Genomic DNA, 21,858 nt, shown 5'->3' on the forward strand with positions numbered 1-21,858 from the left:
TGCTACGTTGATATTATTACCAGGAGGCAGATGTTTTCTCTTTTTCTGTGGGGTTTAGAATTATGCAAATGAAGGCATGAAAACAAAAGCGCAGTGAGGTGGGGGAGGATTGTTCTTGAGAATCCAGGCAATTTCAGAGCTCTCTAAGACACCCCTCTCAGCTTCTACTCACAGCTCTCCTGGCTCCTTGCCAATCTATTTCAAATTTGCCACTTCAGAACCTTTCAACCCAAGATCTGAAAGTTCATTGTAAAGCTTCGATCGTGACTTCATTTTGCAAATGGAGAAATCAAGGCATATACTATAAGCTTTCAATGACTGCAGGTTGACCTCGAGTCTTGACCTCCAGCCTGTTTTATCTTCCTTTTGCTGCATACAATCTTGCCTGGAAAGGACACTCTAGTCCAACTGCCTCCCAGCACCGCCTCCCTCCCCTCAGCCCCCAGTGTTATTATCTGGAGGGCAGTAGGACCTAGGGAGGTGCAACCCTGCGGCCAAGGTAGACACACCTGCCTAACCGCGTGCGTCGAGCGAGTGTGGGAGTGAGCCACTTAGCTAGTTAGGGAGGGCGGGGTAGAAGTGGGTGCCTGGGAAAGGAGCTCTTGGGGAAGAGGAGAGCTGTGGCTCCCTCCCAGATCTGAGGGTCGTGGAGAGAAGTGCTTCTGAAGAGTGACCCAGGCCCCTTGTTGTAGCGCCTCTCCATAAGGAGCATCCCTCGATTGGCCACCCTGAGCCTGTCTGGTTTTGTTCGGCCCCAGCTGTCCCTCCCAGCTCGCCCGCCCTTAGTTCCTGAAGCCGCCGACCTGTCGCGGCTGGAACCGTGGGCCAGGCGAAACCCCGGCAGTGGACGGCGCCCAAGAGTTTGGTGACATCTGCTCTGGCTGCGTTGGCATCCCACGCGTTGTTCCTCTCACTAGCGAAGTTTCTCAGTGGTGCAGCCCCTCCAGCCTTTTCTGGATCGAGGAGCGCGCGCGCGTTCCGCTGCGGTCCTTGGAGACTGCGCTAGGCGACTGGGTTGTGGCTTAGCTCCAGCCCCCAGCCAGTCTTGGGGGCGGGGCTTGGGGAACCGCGGAGCCAGCCTGAGAACCCTCGACTCACGCCGGCGAGCTAGTAGCCACAACCTAGCATATAGTTAGAGGACCTGGCCGCTGAAGTAATCTCTCTCCGAAGGAACGCTCTGACTGCACCTGCTCTCCTACTCCGACTTGGTTCTCCGCTGACTTGACACTGTGAGAAGCTGCTGAGGGGCCGGTGCCCCTACAGGTGGCTGTCCCCTGCCTGGGGGACTGCTAAAGGAGTCGCAACTGAAACAGCTGTTCCCATGGCTCTTCAGGCACCTAGAATTGGGATCCGGACTGGGCGCTGGGATGCTTGCTTTTTCCTTGTTCCAGTTTCACAGCACGTATGTTGATGATTGGACTCTTGAGCCAGTCAAGAGTCAACTTCAAAGTGGTACTCCTGGGCTCTGCATCCCAGACTCCGAGTGGAACAGGAGTCCAGAAGAGAGGGATCTTCTGCTCTAACTAGTGGATCTCCGTTCTGGACTGGACTTCACAGAGCCCTGCTCACTGAGGCTTGACCATAGTGGCTACAGGCTTCTCTTGGGGATGGGTGTGTGGGTGCTGTGAGCGCCAGATCTCAACACTCCGAACCGCGACAATGGACAGAGTTTATGAAATTCCCGAGGAGCCCAATGTGGACCGGGTTTCATCCCTGGAGGAAGATGTCATCCGTGGGGCCAGCCCCCGCTTTACCTTTCCCTTCGGTATCCTCTTCTCCACCTTTTTGTACTGTGGGGAGGCTGCATCTGCCTTGTACATGGTTAGAACCTATCGGAAGAGTAATGAAACCTTCTGGATGACATACACCCTTTCCTTCTTCATGTTTTCATCTATTATGGTCCAGCTGACCCTCATTTTTGTGCACAGAGATCTGGCCAAAGATAGACCATTCTCATTATTCATGCATCTAATCCTCTTGGGACCTGTTATCAGGTGAGCAACTTTTTATAATCCCCCCCCACAACCTTCCCCACCCCAGACTCGGCCAGAGAAAGGCGAAAATATTCTTTGCAAGACTGATACTGTGCTTCTAATCTAATTGATTTGTCCATTCCTTCCTTCCCACTCTTGGCTTCCCTGACTACCATTAAAAAAAAAGACTTAACTGAAATCTTAAGTGTCACCATGATGAACATGTGGCATGTTCTTGTGTTCCAAAACCGGGAGTGATAGCTTCAATAAGACTTCATTAGGTAATGTTTGCTCTCTGGGTTGGGACGGTGACAACCGGTATGGAACTCTTAGATGCTGTCACACAGGCCATAGCTGCAGAGTAACTTTGACTCTGCCTTTTACCTGAGAGCTTCCTCTCTGCTCTACTCCATCCCATTTCACATCCAGTTGCCTTATTCGGAGCTGCTTGGGCTAGTGCTGCTGCCACTTCCAAATTTTCCAGTGTTATTTGACATCTGGGAAATATTTTAAGACATCTGTGGTAATCTGGCACGCCAACCCAATGTCGTTATTTTTCTCTATCCGTTTATCTCTTGATATATTTTTGCAGTAAAGGTACGTGGTTGGAAGGGGGAAAGTAGTCCGCTCCATCTGGCTGTAGCAACACAATGTACTTGTATCAAATATTTCCCTGCAGATTGCCTTGAAGGAATGAGAATGTGTGTAACCCTAAGGAGACAGACATCTGTGTCAGTAGTCTGACCTAGACACTATGAGATTTTCAAGGTAGAGACACATTGCAAAACTTATGAGCTCAGGAGGGAGGGATGGACCAAGTGTGTCATGATTGCAAGAGAGGCAACCACCTGCAGTCAGCTGAGGAATGTGGGTCAGAGTGCTGATGTTGTAATTGCAATGGGAAGCTAGCTCATCGTGAGAGAACTAACAACTGGCTGTGAAACTGATTAAGGATGGAGCTCCTCCCCCTCTTAGGAAGTTGTTTATCTGTACAGGTACGTATACTTTTGTCACTCACACTTTAGTAAAGCTATAAAATTTTTAAAAAGATTTACTTATTTTTAAAAAAGATTTTATTTATTTATTTGAAAGGTGGAGTTACAGAGAAAGGGGAGAGGGAGGGAGGGAGGGAGAGAGATAGAGAGAGAGATCTTCCATCTGTTGGTTCACTCCCCAAATGGCTGTAATGGCTGAGGCTGGGCCAAAGCCTGAAACCTGGAACTCCATCCTAGAAGGGTGGCAGGGGCCCCAGTACTTGGATAGTCTGCTGCTGCTTTCCCAGGCATGTTAGCAGGATGGGAAGTGGAGTGGCCAGCGCTCATATGGGATGCTAGCGTCACAGGCAGAGGCTTAACCCACTGCACCACAACACTGGCCCCAAGTTGTAATAATCATTATATTTTAAAACAGGGAGGAATTGATTAGGCTCCATCAGAGAAAATCCAGGATATCAACAGAAGCAGTGGCCCGGAATTCAGGAGACCTGCAATCTAGTCCTCCCTCTCTCATGGACTAGTTGTGTGGCCTTGGTGAAATCCCTGAAGATGCCTTGGGCCTCAGTTCCCTTCTTCGTAAAATAAGTGCATTGGGCTAGATCGTGAATCTCAAAGCCAGTTGCTTGCAGAGGCCAGGCAGGTATCACAAATGACTGAAGTAGGCCAAGTAGGAGAAAAAGTCGCCTCATGTGTGTTGACAAATGACAACAAAATCTCAATGTTAGAGGAATGATGGGGAATAGTGACCTATTTAAAGGAGGCAGCTGCTCATAGTCCCAGCCCATTGTTTCTGTGTTGGAATTCACACACACTGTTGCCAGATCCCCCAACTTTTCAAGAGAAGCTCTCAAGACCGGATTTTCCTTTTATATAAAATAACATGATTTTAAATTTTAGCAACTGACTTTAAAAACAAAACAAAAAAACCATAATATGGGCCAAAACCATATGTGTTATTCAGCTGTGACTCAGTCTATGCAATCTTTGGACTGGGTGAGCTAAAGGTCATTTCCAGTTCTAAATCTTTGACATTAAGCTGTCAAAGTAAGACCTCATCTTGAACTCGGAACCAAAAAAATGGAAAGATGTTGCTGGAAAAGCAAGGAGACAAATTTCTCCCTTTTTGAATACACTGTATTGAGTTAACAGGTCAAAAACTTTCAAGATGAAACTCAGCAAGTACCCAGTCCTGGGTTTGGACTACCGATGTCTACTTTTCCCAGGCTGTCTTTGGTTTGTACCACTCTGTATGGAGTGTTGAGTAGTGTTTTTCATTTCTGTTGTTTAGCTTCCACAGAAATGATTGGAAAGCATTTATACCATCAGTCAACTAAACGTCTAATAGAGAAAAAATAATTTAAAAATTATAAATTATACCCTTGATACACTTATTTTCAAGGCTAATTTTTTTTTCTTAAATTTACTTATTTATTTAAAAGGGAGAGTTACAGAGAAGCAGAGGCAGAGAGAGAATGAATAAAAGAGAGAGAGAGAGAGAGAGGTTGGGGTGGAGTCTTCCACCCACTTGTTCACTCCCCAAATGGCTGCAGTTGCTGGAGCTGGGCTGATCCGAAGCCAGGAGCCAGGAGCTTCTTCCGGGACTCCCACGTGGGTGCAGGGGCCCAAGGACTTGGGCCATCTTCCATTGCTTTCCTAGACCATAGCAGATAGCTGAATTGGAAATGGAGCAACTGGGACTCGAACCAATGCCTCTATGGGATGCTGGCACTGCAGATGGTGGCTTTACTTGCTACACCACAGTGCCAACCTGGTCAGTTACTCTTTTCTTTTTTTTAAAGATTTATTTATTTATTTGAAAGGTAGAGTTACAGACAGTGAGAGGGAGAGACAGAGAGAGAGGTCTTCCTTCCGCTGGTTCACTCCCCAAATGGCCACAATGGCCAGAGCTGGGCCGATCTGAAGCCAGGAGCCAGGAGCTTCTTCCGGGTCTCCCACGCAGGTGCAGGGGCCCAAGGACTTGGGCCATCCTCTACTGCTTTCTGAGGTCATAGCAGAGAGCTGGATGGGAAGAGGAGCAGCTGGGACTAGAACCAGCACCTATATGGGATGCCAGCACCACAGGCGGAGGATTAACCTACTGCGCCACAGCACCAGCCCCAGTTACTCTTTAGGTAGGTAGGAGCATGATCACTACTAGCAGGCATAGGAACATGTTTGTAGGGCTTGGCTCCCTTCCATAAAATGCAAGCACACTTCTGGAAGTGCAAATATACTCTAATTTACTGAAGCCTATAAGCAAAGTAAATACCATTACTTGAACCAGTAAATAGCCTTACAAATAGAAGCATAAACAGAACATTTTATGCCACCACCTCCATCAGTATTTTATATGGCAATGGCATTTTTGGGCTTAGGTTATAATCTAAAATCTTGGGGCTGGCATGTCACAGCGGGTTAAGCTGCCACCTGCAATACCAGCATCCCATGTGAGCTCCAATTTGAGTCCCAATTGCTCCTCTTCCAATTTAGCTCCTTGCTAATGCGCCTGGGAAGGTAGCAGAAGGTGGCCCCAGTACCTGGGCCCCTGACAACTACGTGGGAGATCCAGATGGAATTTTAGCTCCTGGCTTCAGTTTGGCCCTGCCCCAACCATTGTGGTCATTTAGGGGAATGAACCAGCATATAGACGATATCACTTTCATGGGTCTGGTGCCGTGGTGTAGCAGACTAAGCCCCCACCTATAGCACCAGCATCCCATATGGGCGCCGGTTCATGTCCCGGCTGCTCCTCTTCCGATCCAGCTCTCTGCTAATGTGCTTAGGCAAACAGTAGAGGATGGCCCAAGTCCTTAGGCCCCTGCACACACATGGGAGACCCGGAAGAAGCTCCTGGCTCCTGGCTTCAGATCGACCCAGTTCTGGCCATTTGGGAAGTAGTCCAGCAGATGGAAGACCTTTCTCTCTGTCTCTCTCTCTCTCTTTCTATAACTCTGCCTCTCAAATAAATGAAATTTTTTTTAAAAATTTTAAAAATGAAAAATAAAAGAAGATATCTCTTTCTCTGTCTCATCTATATTTTTATGCCTATCATCTCTATTTATATATGTGTGTGTGTGTATTGCTGTCTTTCTCTGTCACTCTACCTTTCAAATAAATAAATCTTTAAAAAAATCTAAAATCTTTTGTTGAAAATGAGGTTGTGCGTTTTTCCATAAACAGAAAGAAATGGCGTTTTTTGTCTTCTCTCTTCTTTCCTTCCATCTTTTCCTCTCCCAGGTATTAGAGTTTGTCTCTAGAAAGCGAGTTCCATGCTGCACGCTTTGCAGTGGTGATGCGGGAGCTGTCTCAGGGGATCTGGCGGAGCGTAGCAGCACATGTTTCACACCTTTCTCTTGGGAGCCAAAGCCTGGAGCGCACAAAAGTCTCTGAGGAGCTTGTGTTTGACCTAATGTTCTGTTAGATTACACTGCTGTTATGATCCCGCCTCCCACTGTTTCTTACCCTGCATTATTTTCTTCCTGCCTTGGTCTTTCATTTACCCAGCAAATGTTGGTTGAATTCCCACTATGTGATCAGGGCCATAAGCAAGATAAACACAACCCCTGTTCTGAGTCGACTGGGGAGGATGTCTTGATTTCCACCGCAAATCTGACTATTCTTACTTGTAAGAGGCGGTTCACATTTCCCATTCATTTTAGGGTGAGTGGGGGAAGTGTTCCAAAACAAGATGTTCCAGGTGCTTCTCATCTATTCACCACATCAGAGCTGCTGGAGTCTTCTGATTAACACGGGGGAGCTGGGAGAGGTACAGCAGGAAGTGTGGTCTTATCACTACTTTAAGGCTGCTAGGCTCTCAAGAGGATGTTTTTCTCCTTGTAAAAAAGTCAAGTTCCAAAGGCTATTGTCTGCAAGTAAGTCAAGAGACACAGAAAGAGGCAATGTTTTTTTGAAAAAAAAAAAAAAAAAAAAAAAAAAAAGAACCTCCAGACTTCAACTGTGGAGCTACACGCTCCGGATAAGGGATGCTTTCCTTCAGAAATTTGAGGTATTATGAAAACAAAGGCTCTGGGGAAGCTTCTTCATTGACTCCCTATCCAGTATGTACCTTTGTGTTGGAGGCATTTTCTGCCCTAAGCCTCTTCTTAAGGAGACAAAACAGTTCCTTATGTCCTCCAAGAAGTACTTCTGAAATGGTGTTCACAGGTCCATCAGTGACTGAGCAAAAAAGGATTTAGGCTCAAGTAACTTGTAGAAGGCACGGCCAGCCCTCTGACTCATGAGGAATGAGCAGAACAGAAGAGAGTGGCGAAAAGAAGCACAACCTCCCCAAGTTATTTTTCCCCTCTTACAACCTCCCTTCCCAAGACAGCTTTCGTGAAGTTCCCATAATGCTTTGCTTCTGCAGATGTTCGGAGGCCATGATTAAATACCTCACACTGTGCAAGAAGGAGGGGCAGGAGGAGCCCTATGTCAGCCTCACCCGAAAGAAGATGCTAATAGATGGCCAGGAGGTGCTGATAGAATGGGAGGTGGGCCACTCCATCCGGACCCTGGCTATGCACCGCAATGCCTACAAACGTATGTCGCAGATCCAAGCCTTCCTGGGCTCAGTGCCCCAGCTGACCTATCAGCTCTATGTGACCCTGATCTCTGCAGAGGTCCCCCTGGGTAGAGGTGAGTGGGGTCAGGAGAATGGGGGAGGGGTGCTCCACTTAAGTCAATGGGCTTAGAAGTCTAGATCCAAGCTGTCCAATAGACTAGCCACTAGCTTCATGTGGCTATTTAAATTAAAATCACATAAAACCAAAACTTCCTTAGTAATATTAGCCACATGTCAAGAGCTGGGTTGGCACATGTGACTAGTGAATCCTGTGCTGGATGGCACATACATAGAACGTCTCTATTGTCATCAAAAGTGCTGTTGAGGGACCGGCGCTGTGCACAGTAGTAGGTTGGTTAATCCTCTGCCTGCGGCACTGGCATCCCATATGGGCACTGGTTCTAGTCCAGCTGTTCCTCTTCCGATCTAGCTCTCTGCTATGGCCTGGGAAAGTGGTGGAGGATGGCCCAAGTCCTTGGGCCCCTGCACCTGTGTGGGAGACCCGGAGGAGGCTCCTGGCTCCTGGCTTTGGATAGGCCCAGCTCTGGCCCTTGCGGCCATTTGGGAGGTGAATCAGTTGAGGGAAGACCTCTCTCTCTTTTTCTCCCTCTCTCTCTCTCTCTCTCTGTGGCTCTGCCTCTCAAATAATTAAAAGTCTAGGAAAAAAAAGTGCTGTTCGGCAGCACTCATAGTCAAAGAACTTGGGGAGTCAGACATCTCGGGGCTGCCACATTTTTTTTTTTTGACAGGCAGAGTGGACAGTGAGAGAGAGAGACAGAGAGAAAGGTCTTCCTTTTCCGTTGGTTCACCCTCCAATGGCCGCTGCGGCTGGCGCACTCCCGCCGGCACACCGCGCTGATCCGATGGCAGGAGCCAGGAGCCAGGTGCTTTTCCTGGTCTCCCATGGGGTGCAGGGCCCAAGCACCTGGGCCATCCTCCACTGCACTCCCTGGCCACAGCAGAGGGCTGGCCTGGAAGAGGGGCAACCGGGACAGAATCTGGCGCCCAGACTGGGACTAGAACCCGGTGTGCCGGCGCCGCTAGGCGGAGGATTAGCCTAGTGAGCTGCGGCGCCGGCCGGGGCTGCCACATTTCTTAAACTGGGGTAAACTGCTTAGACTAAAACTGCCATAGACAAACTCTCTGGGTGCAGAGGAAGCTAATAATACATGCAGGCAGTAGGATATTTTCCCTTGGCCAAAGTGTTTAAAGTATGCTGTTAGTTGTTTGGTTTTGTTTGTCTAGGGATGGCTGTCTTTAAATACCAGGTTCCCATATATTACTAATCAGCCGAATCACGTGGCAAGCTTCTTTATAAAATTATACTTCCTCCCGAGGTCTGAATCAGTCCTGGAATGGGGGGAGGCCTGGAATCTGTATTTCTCCAAAGTAGCCTGCTTGGTTCTGAGCCACCACATTTGGGAAGCCCTGAGTTAATCAATTCACCCAATGCCAGGGAAGAGAAAGAAAAGGGGTGTGGGATGACTACGGAGGGGAGTCATGGCTGGTCCAAGTTCTGATCTTTGCTGGGATCTTTGGAGGAAGTTACAAAGTAGTGACTGCGGTAATTTCCTACTTGTAAAAGAGGGATCCTGAGATGAGTAAGTGAGTCAGTGTTTTCAAAGCCGAGATAAAGTGCTGTTAACGTGTTTTAGCAGCCTGCTAGGGCAGAGGCTGGTACAGATGTGGGTACAGCTCTGGACCATTTCTTATCAGTAGGCGCTGACCCTGTTGGGCAAAGTCACAAATAAATGCAAGGTGGAAATGTGCCTTCTTTTGCTCCTCTAAGAATTTTCATGAAGTTCTGTTTGTCTTGAATGTTTCCACTGTGCAGAATTGATGACAGTTTGATGAGAAAATTCTCGAGAAATGATGATGCTTTTCCTCCTGACAACTTTGAAAGGCACCAGATCATCTAATTAAAATAGTTGTATGTAGACATTACAAAAGTAATACATATACAGGCCAGCGCCACGGCTCACTAAGCTAATCCTCCACCTAGCGGCGCCGGCACACGGGGTTCTAGTCCCGGTCAGGGCGCCGGATTCTGTCCCGGTTGCTCCTCTTCCAGGCCAGCTCTCTGCTGTGGCCAGGGAGTGCAGTGGAGGATGGCCCAAGTACTTGGGCCCTGCACCCCATAGGAGACCAGGAGAAGTACCTGGCTCCTGCCATCAGATCAGTGCGGTGCGCCGGCCGCGGCAGCCATTGGAGAGTGAACCAACGGCAAAGGAAGACCTTTCTCTCCCTCTCTCACTGTCTACTCTGCCTGTCAAAAAATTTTAAAAAAAAGTAATACATATACAAACTGATTGATCCACAGGTGATTTGCAAAGAAAATCCCCAGAAAGCTACTCAAGAAATTACCTAGGAGGTGTGGAAACGAGCAAGTTTTTGCTTTTTACTTTATTATTATTTTTTATTTATTTGAAATGCAGAGTTACAGAGAGGCGGAGGCGGGGGCGGGGGGGAGAGAGAGAGAGAGAGAGAGAGAGAGAGAGAGAGAGAAAGGTGTCTTCCATTTGCTGGTTCACTCCCCAGAGGGCTGCAACAGCTGGAGCTGAGCCGATCTAAAGCCAGGAGCCAGGAGATTTTCTGGGTCTCCCATGTGGGTGCAGGGACCCAAGCACTCGGACCATCATCTACAGCATTCCCAGGCCACAGCAGAGAACTGGATTGGAAGTGCAGCAGCCTGGATTCGAACTGGTGCCCACATGGGACGCCAGCACCGCAGGCAGCAGCTTTACTCACTACACCGCAGCATTGGCCCCTGCTTCTTACTTTAATCCTTCTATATGGTTAGAATTTTGACCATAATCACGTATTAGTATTTTGGTCTTTATTTTTTAATTATAAAAACCAGAAAAGGGTATGGTAAAAGTTGAAAACCACACAGAAGAAAGATAAAGTAAGAACTATCATCTTACTCCCCAGGGATAATCTATGTTAATTACTCACTATCATTCTTTTGAGACTTTTGTACCATGTAAATATAAACACATAAACAGTGCTTGTGTGAGTGTACTTCAGAATGTTCATAGAAAATGTATATTATAAAAAAGTTATGCACGGATTTCAAAAAACTTTTGTTTCAAAACAAACCGATCTTTTAGTTCCTTTTTTTCTGTGCACCGTTTGAAGTACCCTCGTGTATATGTATATATTTTTGCCCAAAAAGGAACTGTATGAAACATTCAGTTCAGCAGCATGTCTTTTTCAAAATTATGCCAATATATCTTTTTCCAACAGTTATTTCTATATTCAGACAAGGATACTTCAAAACATCAGTGGAAAATGCAATTAAAAGATTATCTTAGTGGCTGGCATTGTGGCACAGCAGGTTAAAGCACAACTTGCAACTCCATATGAGCACGGGTTCAAGTCCTGGCTGCTTCACTTCTGATCCAGCTCTCTGCTAATGTGCCTGGAAAGAAGTGGAAGATGCCCCCAAGTTCTTGGAGCCCTGCACCTACATTCAAGGCTTGGATGAAGCTCCAGACTCCTGGCACCAGCCTGACCCAGCCCTGGCTGTTGTAGCTCTGTGAAGAATGAACCAGCAGATGGGAGATCTCTCTGTCTCTTTCTCTCTGTCACTCAGCCTTTCAAATAAATAAATCTTTTAAAATAAATAAATGAGGGATTATATCAGTGCAAAAAAGTTTTGAATTACAATTTTTCATAATATGCACTTTCCATGAACTTTTTGAAGACCTTTGTATGCATGGATTTAAAATGTTTTTGCATCAAATTTATTTTATTTTATTTTAAAGATTTATTTATTTATTTGAAGGGCAGAGTTACAGAGAGGCAGAGAGAGAGAGAGAGGTCTTCCATCCACTGGTTCACTCTCCAGATGGCCGCAATGGCTGGAGCTATGCAGATCTGAAGCCAGGAGACAGGAGCTTCTTCCAGGTCTCCCACATGGGTGCAGGGGCCCAAGGACTTGGGCCATCTTCTACTGCTTTCCCAGGCCACAGCAGAGAGCTGGATTGGAAACGGAGCAGCCAGGACTCAAACCTGCGTCCATATGGGATGCCAGCACTGCAGGCTGCATTTACCCGCTACGCCACGGCACTGGCCCCTACATTTTTTTTTTTTTTTTTTTGGACAGGCAGAGTGGACAGTGAGAGAGAGAGCGAGAAAGGTCTTCCTTTGCCGTTGGTTCACTCTCCAATGGCCGCCACAGCCAGCGCACCACGCCGATCTGAAGGCAAGAGCCAGGTGCTTCTCCTGGTCTCCCATGGGGTGCAGGGCCCAAGCACTTGGGCCATCCTCCACTGCACTCCCGGGCCACAGCAGAGAGCTGGCCTGGAAGAGGGGCAACCGGGACAGAATCCGGCGCCCCAACCAGGACTAACCTGTTGTGCCAGCGTCGCAAGGCGGAGCATTAGTCTATTGAGCCACGGCACTGGCCTCCCACATTTATTTTTAAATTCCATTTCCATGAATTTTTGCAGTAGGTTCATAAATAACATAAAGTAAATATAAATTTCTCTTCTATGAACAGGGCCATTCTTTCTTTTTTTTCTATTTATTTATTTATTTATTTTAGTTTTTAACAGATTTAATATAGTTCATAGATACAATTCTAAGAATATAATGATATTCCCTTCCTCCCTTCCTCTCTCTCCCTCTCCTTCTCTTTCTCTCTCTTTCTGTCTTTCATTTTTGAGATAATGTTTTTTAAATTCACATTACGGCCGGCGCTGCGGCTCAATAGGCTAATCCTCCACCTAGCGGCGCCGGCACACCGGGTTCTAGTCCCGGTTGCCCCTCTTCCAGGCCAGCTCTCTGCTATGGCCCGGGAGTGCAGTGGAGGATGGCCCAAGTGCTTGGGCCCTGCACCCCATGGGAGACCAGGAGAAACACCTGGCTCCTGCCATCGGATCAGCGCGGTGCGCCGGCTGCAGTGCGCCGGCCGTGGCGGCCATTGGAGGGTGAACCAACGGCAAAGGAAGACCTTTCTCTCTGTCTCTCTCTCTCACTGTCCACTCTGCCTGTAAAAAAAAAAAAAATTTACATTACAGTCAAGGGCTTAAAACTCCACCAAATAAAAAGTTCAACAAGTAAAATGCAAAAAGACCCTAATTTAATGGGCATACAGCTAAGGGCTATAAACAGTTAACCTAATGGAAAGATGAGCATTTTACCCATATACATAATTTTAAAGTAATCACAAATCATTAAAACTATACTAATATAACATTCTTAACTATTGGTTTGGCAAAGATATAAAACAAAGATTGACAAAACTATATTTACAGCAATACTGATACATACAGGTGTTTCTCTTTTAATTTTTTTTTCTTTTTTTAAATTTTATCTCCCACATATAAGGGAAAAGATGCAGTCTTTGTCTTTCTGTGCCCAGTTTATTTCACTCAACATGATGTCCTCCAGTTGTGTGCATTTTGCTGCAAATGGTAGAATTTTAGTTTTTATAACTCAATAATATTCCAGTATATATATACCACTATACATACATACCACATTTTTTTTATCCATTCATCTGATGATGGACACCTTGGTTGATTCCATAATTTGGCTATTGTGAACAGAGCTGCTATAAACATGGCGATGCAGGCATCTCTTTGATACTGTGCGTTCATATCTTTTGGGTGTATACTCAGAAGTGGCATTGCTGTATCATATAGTAAATCTGTTTCGAGTTTTCTAAGAAACCTCTATTCTGTTTTCCACAGTGGCTGTACTAATTTACATTCCCACCAATAGTGTATAAGTGTTCCCCTTTCTCCAGTTCCTCATCAACATTTGTTACTTTCCGTCTTTTGGATTTTAGCCATTCTGACAGGGGTGAAAGGATATCTCATTGTAGTTTTGATTTTCATTTCCCTGATTTCTAGTGATTTTGAGCATTTTTATATATTTGTTAGCCATTTATGTTTCTTCTTTTGAGAACTATTGAGAGGAACATTTTTTCTTATTTCCTTAATTTCTATTGGTAGGATTAAAGTTTGTTCCTAATTTTTTTCTACAAAAAAAGTTTTTTTCTAATTACAAATACTACAGTGAACATTTCTGTAATTGTATGAGTACTTGAATTAAACTTTGTAGAATAAATTTTTTTAAAAAATTTATTTATTTGTTTGAAAGTCAGAGTTATAGTCCTGGCTGCTCCTCTTCCAATCCACCTCTCTGCTATGGCCTGGGAAAGCAGTAGAAGATGGCCCAAGTGCTTGGGCCCCTGCACCTGCATGGGAGACCTGGAAGAAGCTCCTGGCTTTGGATCACTGCAGCTCCAGTTGTTGAGCCATTTGGGGAGTGAACTGGTGGAAGGAAGACCTTTCTGTCTCTCCCTCTGTCTATAACTCTCTCTCTCTAATAAATAAATAAAATCTTTTTAAAAAAGTAAAAAAAAAAAAAAAAGAAAGAGTTACACAGAGAGAGAAAGAGAAGCAGAGAGAGAGAGAGATCCTCCATCTGCTGGTTCACTCCTCAATTGGCCGCAATGGCCGGAGCTGCACTGATCCGAAGCCAGGAGCCAGGAGCTTCTTCCAGGTCTCCCACATGGGTGCAGGGTCCCAAGGACCTGGCCCATCTTCTGCTGCTTTCCCTGGCCATAGTGGAGAGCTGGATTGGAAGTGGAGCAGCCGGGACTCAAACCCGCACTCATATGGGATGCTGGCACTGCAGGCAGTGGCTTTACCTGCTACGTCACAGTGCCAGCCCCATAGAATAAATTTATAGCAGTAGAATTGCTGGATGAGAGGGTGAGCATGTTTAGAATTTTATTTTTCTGCCCAATAACGCTCCCAAAATGTTGTATAAATGTCTTCTCCCTCAGACAGTATAAGAATGTATTTCTGCATATCTTAAACCAAATATTGTTTATTTGTATAATTATAAAATAACTGACTTTTAAACTAATTGACTTTCTTTGATTATGGGAGAAGCTTAACATATTTTCTCTTTGATCATTGTGTGTTGCTTATTTCTATATTTTACTCACATTTTCTAGTGGGTTTGCTTTTTTTGTATTAATTTGTGGGAGCTATTCACTTATTCTGCTATTAATCCTTTCTCTGCTGTGGACAAGTGCATATGTATACATTTGTATAATTTTGTGTGTCCTTATGTATTTTAAGTGTGTATGTGTACACATGTAATATGTGTATGATACACTATACTTAATATGCACAATATATTTTGTAATATCTTGTGGCATTCTGAAGCTCTATATTTTTATGTATATATTTTATGTATATATGTATATATATACATATACATATGTATATAAATATGTATATATTTTATATTTTATGAAGCACTATAATTTTATATTTCTTTATTGCTTCTAGATTTTGTGCCTTTCATACAAAGACCTTTTATGACTCTCATCTGGTAAAAAATGTACCCTGATATTCCAAGTTAACTAATTTCCAGGATCAATTTGTCAATTCCCTCACCAGAAAACAAAAACAAACAAATCAAAACAATAACAACAAACTAAAAAACATTGCATTGAGATTGAGTTGTATGATGTTCTTGCTATAGGTCTTGCACATCTTTGTAAGGCTTATTTCTGGGTGTTTTATCAGTTTTAAAAGGACCCTACTTTCTAAGTACCAAGATAGTGCTAGGTAAAGTAAATATATGAGTACGCTTTTGGAGAATAGGGACATCATGATGATGATGATGATGATGATGATGATGAAGAAGAAGAAGAAGCGGAAGAGGAGGAGGAGGAGGAGGAGGAGGAGGAAGGATGAGAAGAGGAAGAGAGGGAGAAGGAAGAAGAAGGAGGAGGCAGATAGCATTTACCACGTTCCAGGCATTTCTCTTCATCCTTTACATGTAATTATCTCATCTAATCTTTACAACAACCCCATTTTACAAATGAGGAAACAGAGGCACCGAGAGGTTAAGTAATTCCCCAAGACCTCAGAAGTGGTAAATGGCAAACATTAGACTGGAATCCAGGGAGTCTGCCTCCAGAGCCCATGTTTCTAACTATAGCAGCATTTTGATCTCTTATGGCACGAGTCTATTTGTAGGGAGACAGATGGAAAACTGTTTTCCATCTATTGGAAGCATCACACTTGGCTAGATGTATGCTCTGATGTTCTCGTTTCTGCAAAGAGCCTTAGCTCTTGAGGAGGGGACCAAGAGGGATTTAGGAAGCATCTCCCATTCCAGTCTTTGGGATTCCAACACTCTACTTTCAGCTAAAGAAGATATGCAGATCCAGAGCTGCACTTTCTTTATGGTTTCCACGGGGAGGTCTTGATTTTTCTTGCCGATTGCATTGACGTCTGCATGGCTCAAGTTTCCCTAGATTCTGTGTTTTTATGGGAATAGAATGTTTCACCTTTTCTTTTGGATAAGCATCCCACTTTTCTTGAGAGCACTAGCTTTTCCCAGTCATCTGTATCCTTTCTTTGACATAAAGGAAGGAAAGGAAAGGCCACCTGTGTGGTCTGTGGTTGAGGCTGAGGAGAGTGGGTTGGGGAGCATTGTGGCTCCCTCCTCTAGCATAGAGTGCAATGGATGCCGTGGGTTAAGAGAGAAGCTTTGTACATTTTGAAACCCCTCTTCTGGAAGTTTGGAGATTCCCAAACTATACTAAAGTATGGGGGTCATGAACTGATTTTGTTGATGACAAATCCAAGCAACTCTGGAGTATCTGAATTAATTGGAAAACTGAGGCACGTTGATATTTAATGATTATGCGAGCTCCCACACAGCTGAAACAAGGATTTCTTTCTTTTCTAAATATCTGATTTGTTTATGTGAAAGACAGAGTTACAGAGAGAGAAGCACAGACACACACACACACACACATACACACATACACTCACAGAGAGAGAGGGAGGGAGAGAGAGAGAGAGAGAGAGAGAGAGAGAGAGAGAGAGAGATCTTCCATCTGCTAGTTCACTTCTCAAATGGTTGTGACAGCCAAGACTTGGCCAGGCTGAAGCCAGGAGCCAGAGGCTTCTTTTAGGTCTCCCGTATGGGTGGCAGGGGCCCGAACACTAAGGCCATCTTCTGCTACTGCTTTCTCAGGCCTTTAGAAGGGAGCTGAATAGCAAGTGGAGCAGCTGGAACATGAATAGGTGCCCATATGGGATGCTGGCTTCTTAGGCAGTGGTTTTACCCACTATGCCAAAATGCTGGCCCTGTGAAGCAAGGATTTCAAATTCCAGATATTCTAAATTGTCTCTCTAAACTCATAATTCCTGATTAATTCAGCAAAACATTTATTGAGCACTTATCCTGTTCTGGGCAGTATGTTAGGTTCTGGAGATACAGCAGTGAGCAAATAGACATGGACTCTTCTGCTTTCATGGAATTTTCAGTACATGTTTTGAGCCATTCCCTGGAGTTAAACATTCTGGAAGCACATGCAAAAAGAATTCAGTCCTTGAAGAAGATATTCATTAAAGAAGGAACTTCTAGGGGCCAGCGCCGTGGCTCACTTAGCTAATCCTCCCATATGGGCACCGGTTCCAGTCCCGGTTGCTCCTCTTCCAGGCCAGCTCTCTGCTGTGGCCCAGGAGGGCAGTGGAGGATGGCCCAGGTCCTTGGGCCCTGCACCCGCATGGGAGACCAGGAAGAAGCACCTGGCCCCTGGCTTCAGATCAGCATAGCTCAGGCCGTGGCGGCCACTTAGGGGGGTGAACCAACAGAAGGAAGACCTTTCTCTGTCTCTCTCTCTCTCTCACTGTCTAGCTCTACCTGTCAAATAAATAAATAAAAATTTAAAAAAGAAGGAACTTCTATTAGCAAAGGTGTTTTTTGTGAGTCTCCCGAGACCAGATTTCTTTCTTTCTTTCTTTCTTTCTTTCTTTCTTTCTTTCTTTCTTTCTTTCTTTCTTTCTTTCTTTCTTTCTTTCTTTCTTTCTTTCTTTCTTTCTTTTTTGTTAAAACCTTTACTATTTATTTGAAGGCAGAGTTACAGAGAGGCATAAGCAGAGGGGTGGGGGGTCTTCCATCTGCTGGTTCACTCCCCAGATGGCCGCAACAGCCGGAGCTGTGCCAATCTGAAGCCAGGAACCAGGAGGTTCTTCCAGGTCTCCCACATGAGTGCAGGGGCCCAAGGACTTGGGCCATCTTCTACTGCTTTCCCAGGCCACAGCAGAGACCCGGATTGGAAGTGGAGTAGCTGGGACTGAACCAACACCCATATGGGATGCCGACACCGCAGGCGGAGGATTAACCTACTGCGCCACGGCGCCAGCCCCATGAACCAAAATGTGTGTGTGTGTGTGTGTGTGAGAGAGAGAGAGAGAGAGACAGAGACAGAGACAGACAGAGACAGAGAGAAAGAGACAGAAAGAGGCAGAGAGAGAGAGAGTTATCTACTAGTTTTGGAATTTGTTTTCTACATTTCTTTACTTTCTAAATTTTCCATGATGCAATACACTGTGCTACTTTTACAGTCACATACATATACAAAATCAGCTTTAAGAAGAGTGAGTTTTAGAACTAACATGAGGGGCTGGCATCGTGGCTCACTTGGTTAATCCTCCACTTGCGGCGCCGGCATCCTATATAGGCGCCAGGTTCTAGTCCCGGTTGGGGCACCAGGTTCTAGTCCCGGTTGCTCCTCTTCCAGGCCAGCTCTCTGCTGTGGCCCAGGAAGGCAGTGGAGGATGGCCCAAGTGCTTGGGCTCTTGCACCTGCATGGGAGACCAGGAAGAAGCACCTGGCCCCTGGCTTCGGATCGGTGTAGTTTTGCCCATAGCAGCCATTTGGTGGGTGAACCAACGGAAAGAAGACCTTTCTCTGTTTCTCTCTCTCACTGTCTGTAATTCTACCTGTCAAATAAATAAATAAATAAAATCTATTAAAAAAAGAACTAACAAGAAGTCGCTAACCTGAGAAGAACAACTATAAAAGAATAGGGTAAAATTATCTGATGAGGTGGGCTTCTGAGCAAGCATTGAATAGGCAGAAATAACTATCTGAAGAACTGTGGTCAGGGCTGGAGCCACTCTTCTGGAAGTTCGGTGATTCCCAAAGCGTGTATACAACACACTTTGATAAATGTATGCATTGTGAAATGATTACCATAACTTAGCTATTTAATCCATAATCTCACCTGGTTACCATTTTTGTGTGCATGTGTGCTGAAAACACTTATGATCTACTTTCTTAGAAAATGTCAATTATACATTATTATCAACTATAGTCACAATGCTACACATTAGATGTTCCAAACTTTCTCAGAAACTCAAAATGTGTACCCTTTGACCAAAATCTTATTTGCCCTAGTCCCCAGCCCCAAGAAACCATTTGGTTTACCCTGTTTCTATGAGTCCTACTTTTTTAGATTCCACATATAAATGAGATCATGCAGTATTTGTTTTTCTGTTTCTGGCTCATTTCACTAAGCATAATATCTTCTAGATTCCTTCATGTTACAATTGGAAGAATTTCCTTTCATTTTATGGTTAAATGATGTTCCCTTTGTGTGTGTGTGTGTGTGTGTGTGTGTGTGCATTTCCTTTATCCATTCATCCATCAACAGACACTTAGGTTGTTTCCACATCTTGGCTATTTTGAATAATGCTACAATGAACATAGAGTATAGTTAGCTCTTTGAGATACTGATTTCATTTCCCAGATTTGGGATTGCTGGATTGTACAGTAGCTCTGTTTTAGTTTTTAAAGAAATTCCTGTACTGTTTTCCATAATGGCTTTACCAATTCACATTCCTACCAACAGTGTATAAGGGTTCCCCTTTCTCCACATCCTTGCCAACACTTAACTTTTTTTCTTTTTTATTATTTATTTTCATTTTATTTGAAAGACAAAGAGAGAGAAATAGTTTGTCTATTAGTTGACTCCCCAGATGCCTGCAATAGGCAGGACTGGGCCAGGCCAATGCCAGAAAGTTGAAACTCCATCCATGTCCCCTACATGGGTAGCAGGAAGCTGGATTGGAAGTGGAGTGGCTAGGACTTGAACCAGGCACTCCAATGTGTGATACAGACATCCTAAGTGGTTACTTAAGCTGCTGCACCAAATGCCTATCCCATTACTTACCTTTTTTCTCTAATGGCCATCCTAACAGGTATGAAATGATATCTAATTGTGGTTTTGATTTGCATTTCCCTGATGACTAATGATGTTGAGCATTTTTTCACATGCCTGTTTTCTTTGGAACAGTGCCTATTCAAGCACATGCTATTTGTTTACATAGCTGTGACCATATGTGTGTTCACTCTTAACTAGGGCTCTTTACTTCCACGTATTGTGTCTCTGGACCTCTGGGTCTTCACCACCAACATTAACTGATTGCCTATTTTTCTGTTCCTCTTTTTTTTTTTTTTTTTTACAGCCGTGCTAATGGTCTTTTCCCTGATATCTGTCACCTATGGGGCTACCCTCTGCAATATGTTGGCTATCCAGATCAAATATGATGACTACAAGATTCGCCTTGGACCACTGGAAGTCCTTTGCATCACCATCTGGCGGACATTGGAGATCACATCCCGCCTCATGATCCTGGTGCTCTTCTCAGCTACTTTGAAACTGAAGGCTTTGCCTTTCTTAGTGCTCAACTTCCTGATCATCCTCTTGGAGCCTTGGGTTAAGTTCTGGAGGAGTGGGGCCCAGATGCCCAATAACATTGAGAAAAACTTCAGCCGGGTTGGTACCCTGGTGGTGCTGATTTCAGTCACTGTCCTCTATGCTGGCATCAACTTCTCTTGCTGGTCAGCCTTGCAGTTGAAGTTGGCAGACAGAGATCTTGTTGACAAAGGTCAGAACTGGGGTCATATGGGCCTGCACTATAGTGTGAGATTGGTAGAGAATGTGATCATGGTCTTGGTTTTTAAGTTCCTTGGCGTGAAAGTGTTACTGAATTACTGCCATTCTTTGCTTGCCGTGCAGCTCATTATCGCATATGTAATTTCCATTGGCTTCATGCTCCTTTTCTTCCAGTACTTGCATCCTTTGCGCTCGCTCTTCACCCATAATGTTATAGATTACCTCCATTGTGTCTGCTGCCATCGGCAGTCTCAGGACAGGGCTGAGAACTCGGAGCCACCTGTTGAGGCTGAAGCAAGGCAAAGCATTGTCTGATTCCATCTTCTGAATATTTTAGGGATGGGCTAGGAGTTACCAAGAGCAACTGTGAAATTTCAGGAAAGGATGATGCTCATGGGTGAGTACCCACCAAGACGTTTTCTAGAGTTTTCTGGTAAACCTGTAAGAAGAAGAGGTTGCTCCCAAAGAGGTTTTATTTTATTTCTTTCAGATTTACTGCTATGTTTGGACCCCAGGGGTATCCACTACTTACTTGGAAGCATCAGAAATACCATTGACATTCCTCCTACCCAGGTCAATTCAGATAACATACTTCTAAGCATCTTGGGCTCTCTCTGACTTTCTGGCCCTGCTCATTGGCTGAGGCATTACTGAGCTTTCCTGGACTGAGCTGAAGGCCCAGAATCCCATCTGAATTGATCATAATTGATCAGAGGATGTGATGGCTTACTGGCTGTGGGTACATCCCAGGAAACAGTCTGACTAATGTAAAACCTGCATCTGTGAGTGTCGCTGGAGTCTTCATTCTAATGAGAAGCCCCCATTATTAAAAGAGTTGCTCCCCCAATGAGTTAGCATTCCATTAGGATTTTGTTGTGGTCATTCCACAAGGACCTCTCTTTTCAGTGGCCCTTGGTAAGCATGCTCTGAAGTGGGAGTGCACAGTAGGATTCTTTCAGGGCATAAGACAGAATGACTCCTTTTTCCCTCAGGGACTTGCATAGCCCTCCAGTTTGTCCAGTGGAACGGCTGAGTGAAATCTCCCACTTAGTGCCTCATTAATAAGGAGTCCCACCAACCAAGCCTTGCTGTGCTCCTGGCATTACAGTACTTGATGTAGACCTCAGAGAAGCTGGACTGCAGTTGAAAATGTTTCTGATGAGTGGAAATGAAGACTTCTTTGTGTTGGCTTGATTATTTTGTTGATTTCTTTTTAGGGGAGAGAGAAAATAATGGCTGGGACATCACCTTCATGTTATTTGGGACAGAGGAGGGAAACCAGATCACATTAAGTCATCATCAGTACTGGTTTAGCCCATAGGATTTTACTTTCTAATAAAGAACAAATGTTTGTCAACCCTCTTCTCATTCCTAAACTCCCAATGGGTGAATGCATGTCTCCCTTTCTGATATATCACAATGTTTACATCTTATTTCAGTTGGGTATTTTGATGAGAATGTCAGCTGGATGCCTCCAAGGTAGCCAAGAAATTCAGGATATTATGGCCACTTCCCAGTGGGACCAAATATCCCATAATTTACCTGAATAATGCTTGTCCATCACAGAGTAGGAAAATGAGAACTCTTAGTCATGTG

General features: G+C 44.8%; 1 protein-coding gene across 5 annotated transcripts; it reads left to right on the forward strand.

Moving 5' to 3' along the window:
* Positions 1–1,096: 1,096 nt before the first annotated feature.
* On the forward strand, positions 1,097–21,619 carry XKRX (XK related X-linked). 5 transcript variants are annotated; one of them, XR_016228167.1, is made up of 5 exons: positions 1,097–1,994; positions 7,335–7,603; positions 19,832–20,254; positions 20,600–20,835; positions 21,480–21,619. XR_016228167.1 is itself a non-coding variant. In XM_089324524.1 (5 exons), exons 1-4 carry the CDS (start codon positions 1,660–1,662, stop codon positions 20,608–20,610), a joined length of 1,038 nt encoding a protein of 345 aa, XP_089180650.1. In that variant the 5' UTR covers positions 1,097–1,659; the 3' UTR covers positions 20,611–20,659; positions 21,480–21,619. The 5 variants fall into 5 exon arrangements, 3 of the variants coding, with proteins under 3 accessions (XP_089180650.1, XP_002720425.3, XP_089180651.1); XM_089324524.1 differs by having other exon boundaries at positions 20,600–20,659; XR_011385555.2 differs by having other exon boundaries at positions 19,832–20,659.
* The last annotated feature ends 239 nt before the right edge of the window (positions 21,620–21,858 follow it).

Source organism: Oryctolagus cuniculus, chromosome X, assembly GCF_051225735.1.
Source record: "Oryctolagus cuniculus isolate XC-2025 breed Fujian yellow rabbit chromosome X, ASM5122573v1, whole genome shotgun sequence".
Taxonomy (NCBI): Eukaryota; Metazoa; Chordata; class Mammalia; order Lagomorpha; family Leporidae; genus Oryctolagus; species Oryctolagus cuniculus.

Bases quoted from the DNA above. Each gene is read 5' to 3' on its own strand.
- XKRX (XM_002720379.6), top strand. From the start codon at position 1,660: ATGGACAGAGTTTATGAAATTCCCGAGGAGCCCAATGTGGACCGGGTT. The intron at 1,995-7,334 runs GTGAGCAACTTT...TTGCTTCTGCAG, and splicing joins CTCTTGGGACCTGTTATCAG to ATGTTCGGAGGCCATGATTA. The intron at 7,604-19,831 runs GTGAGTGGGGTC...TTTTTTTTACAG, and splicing joins AGAGGTCCCCCTGGGTAGAG to CCGTGCTAATGGTCTTTTCC.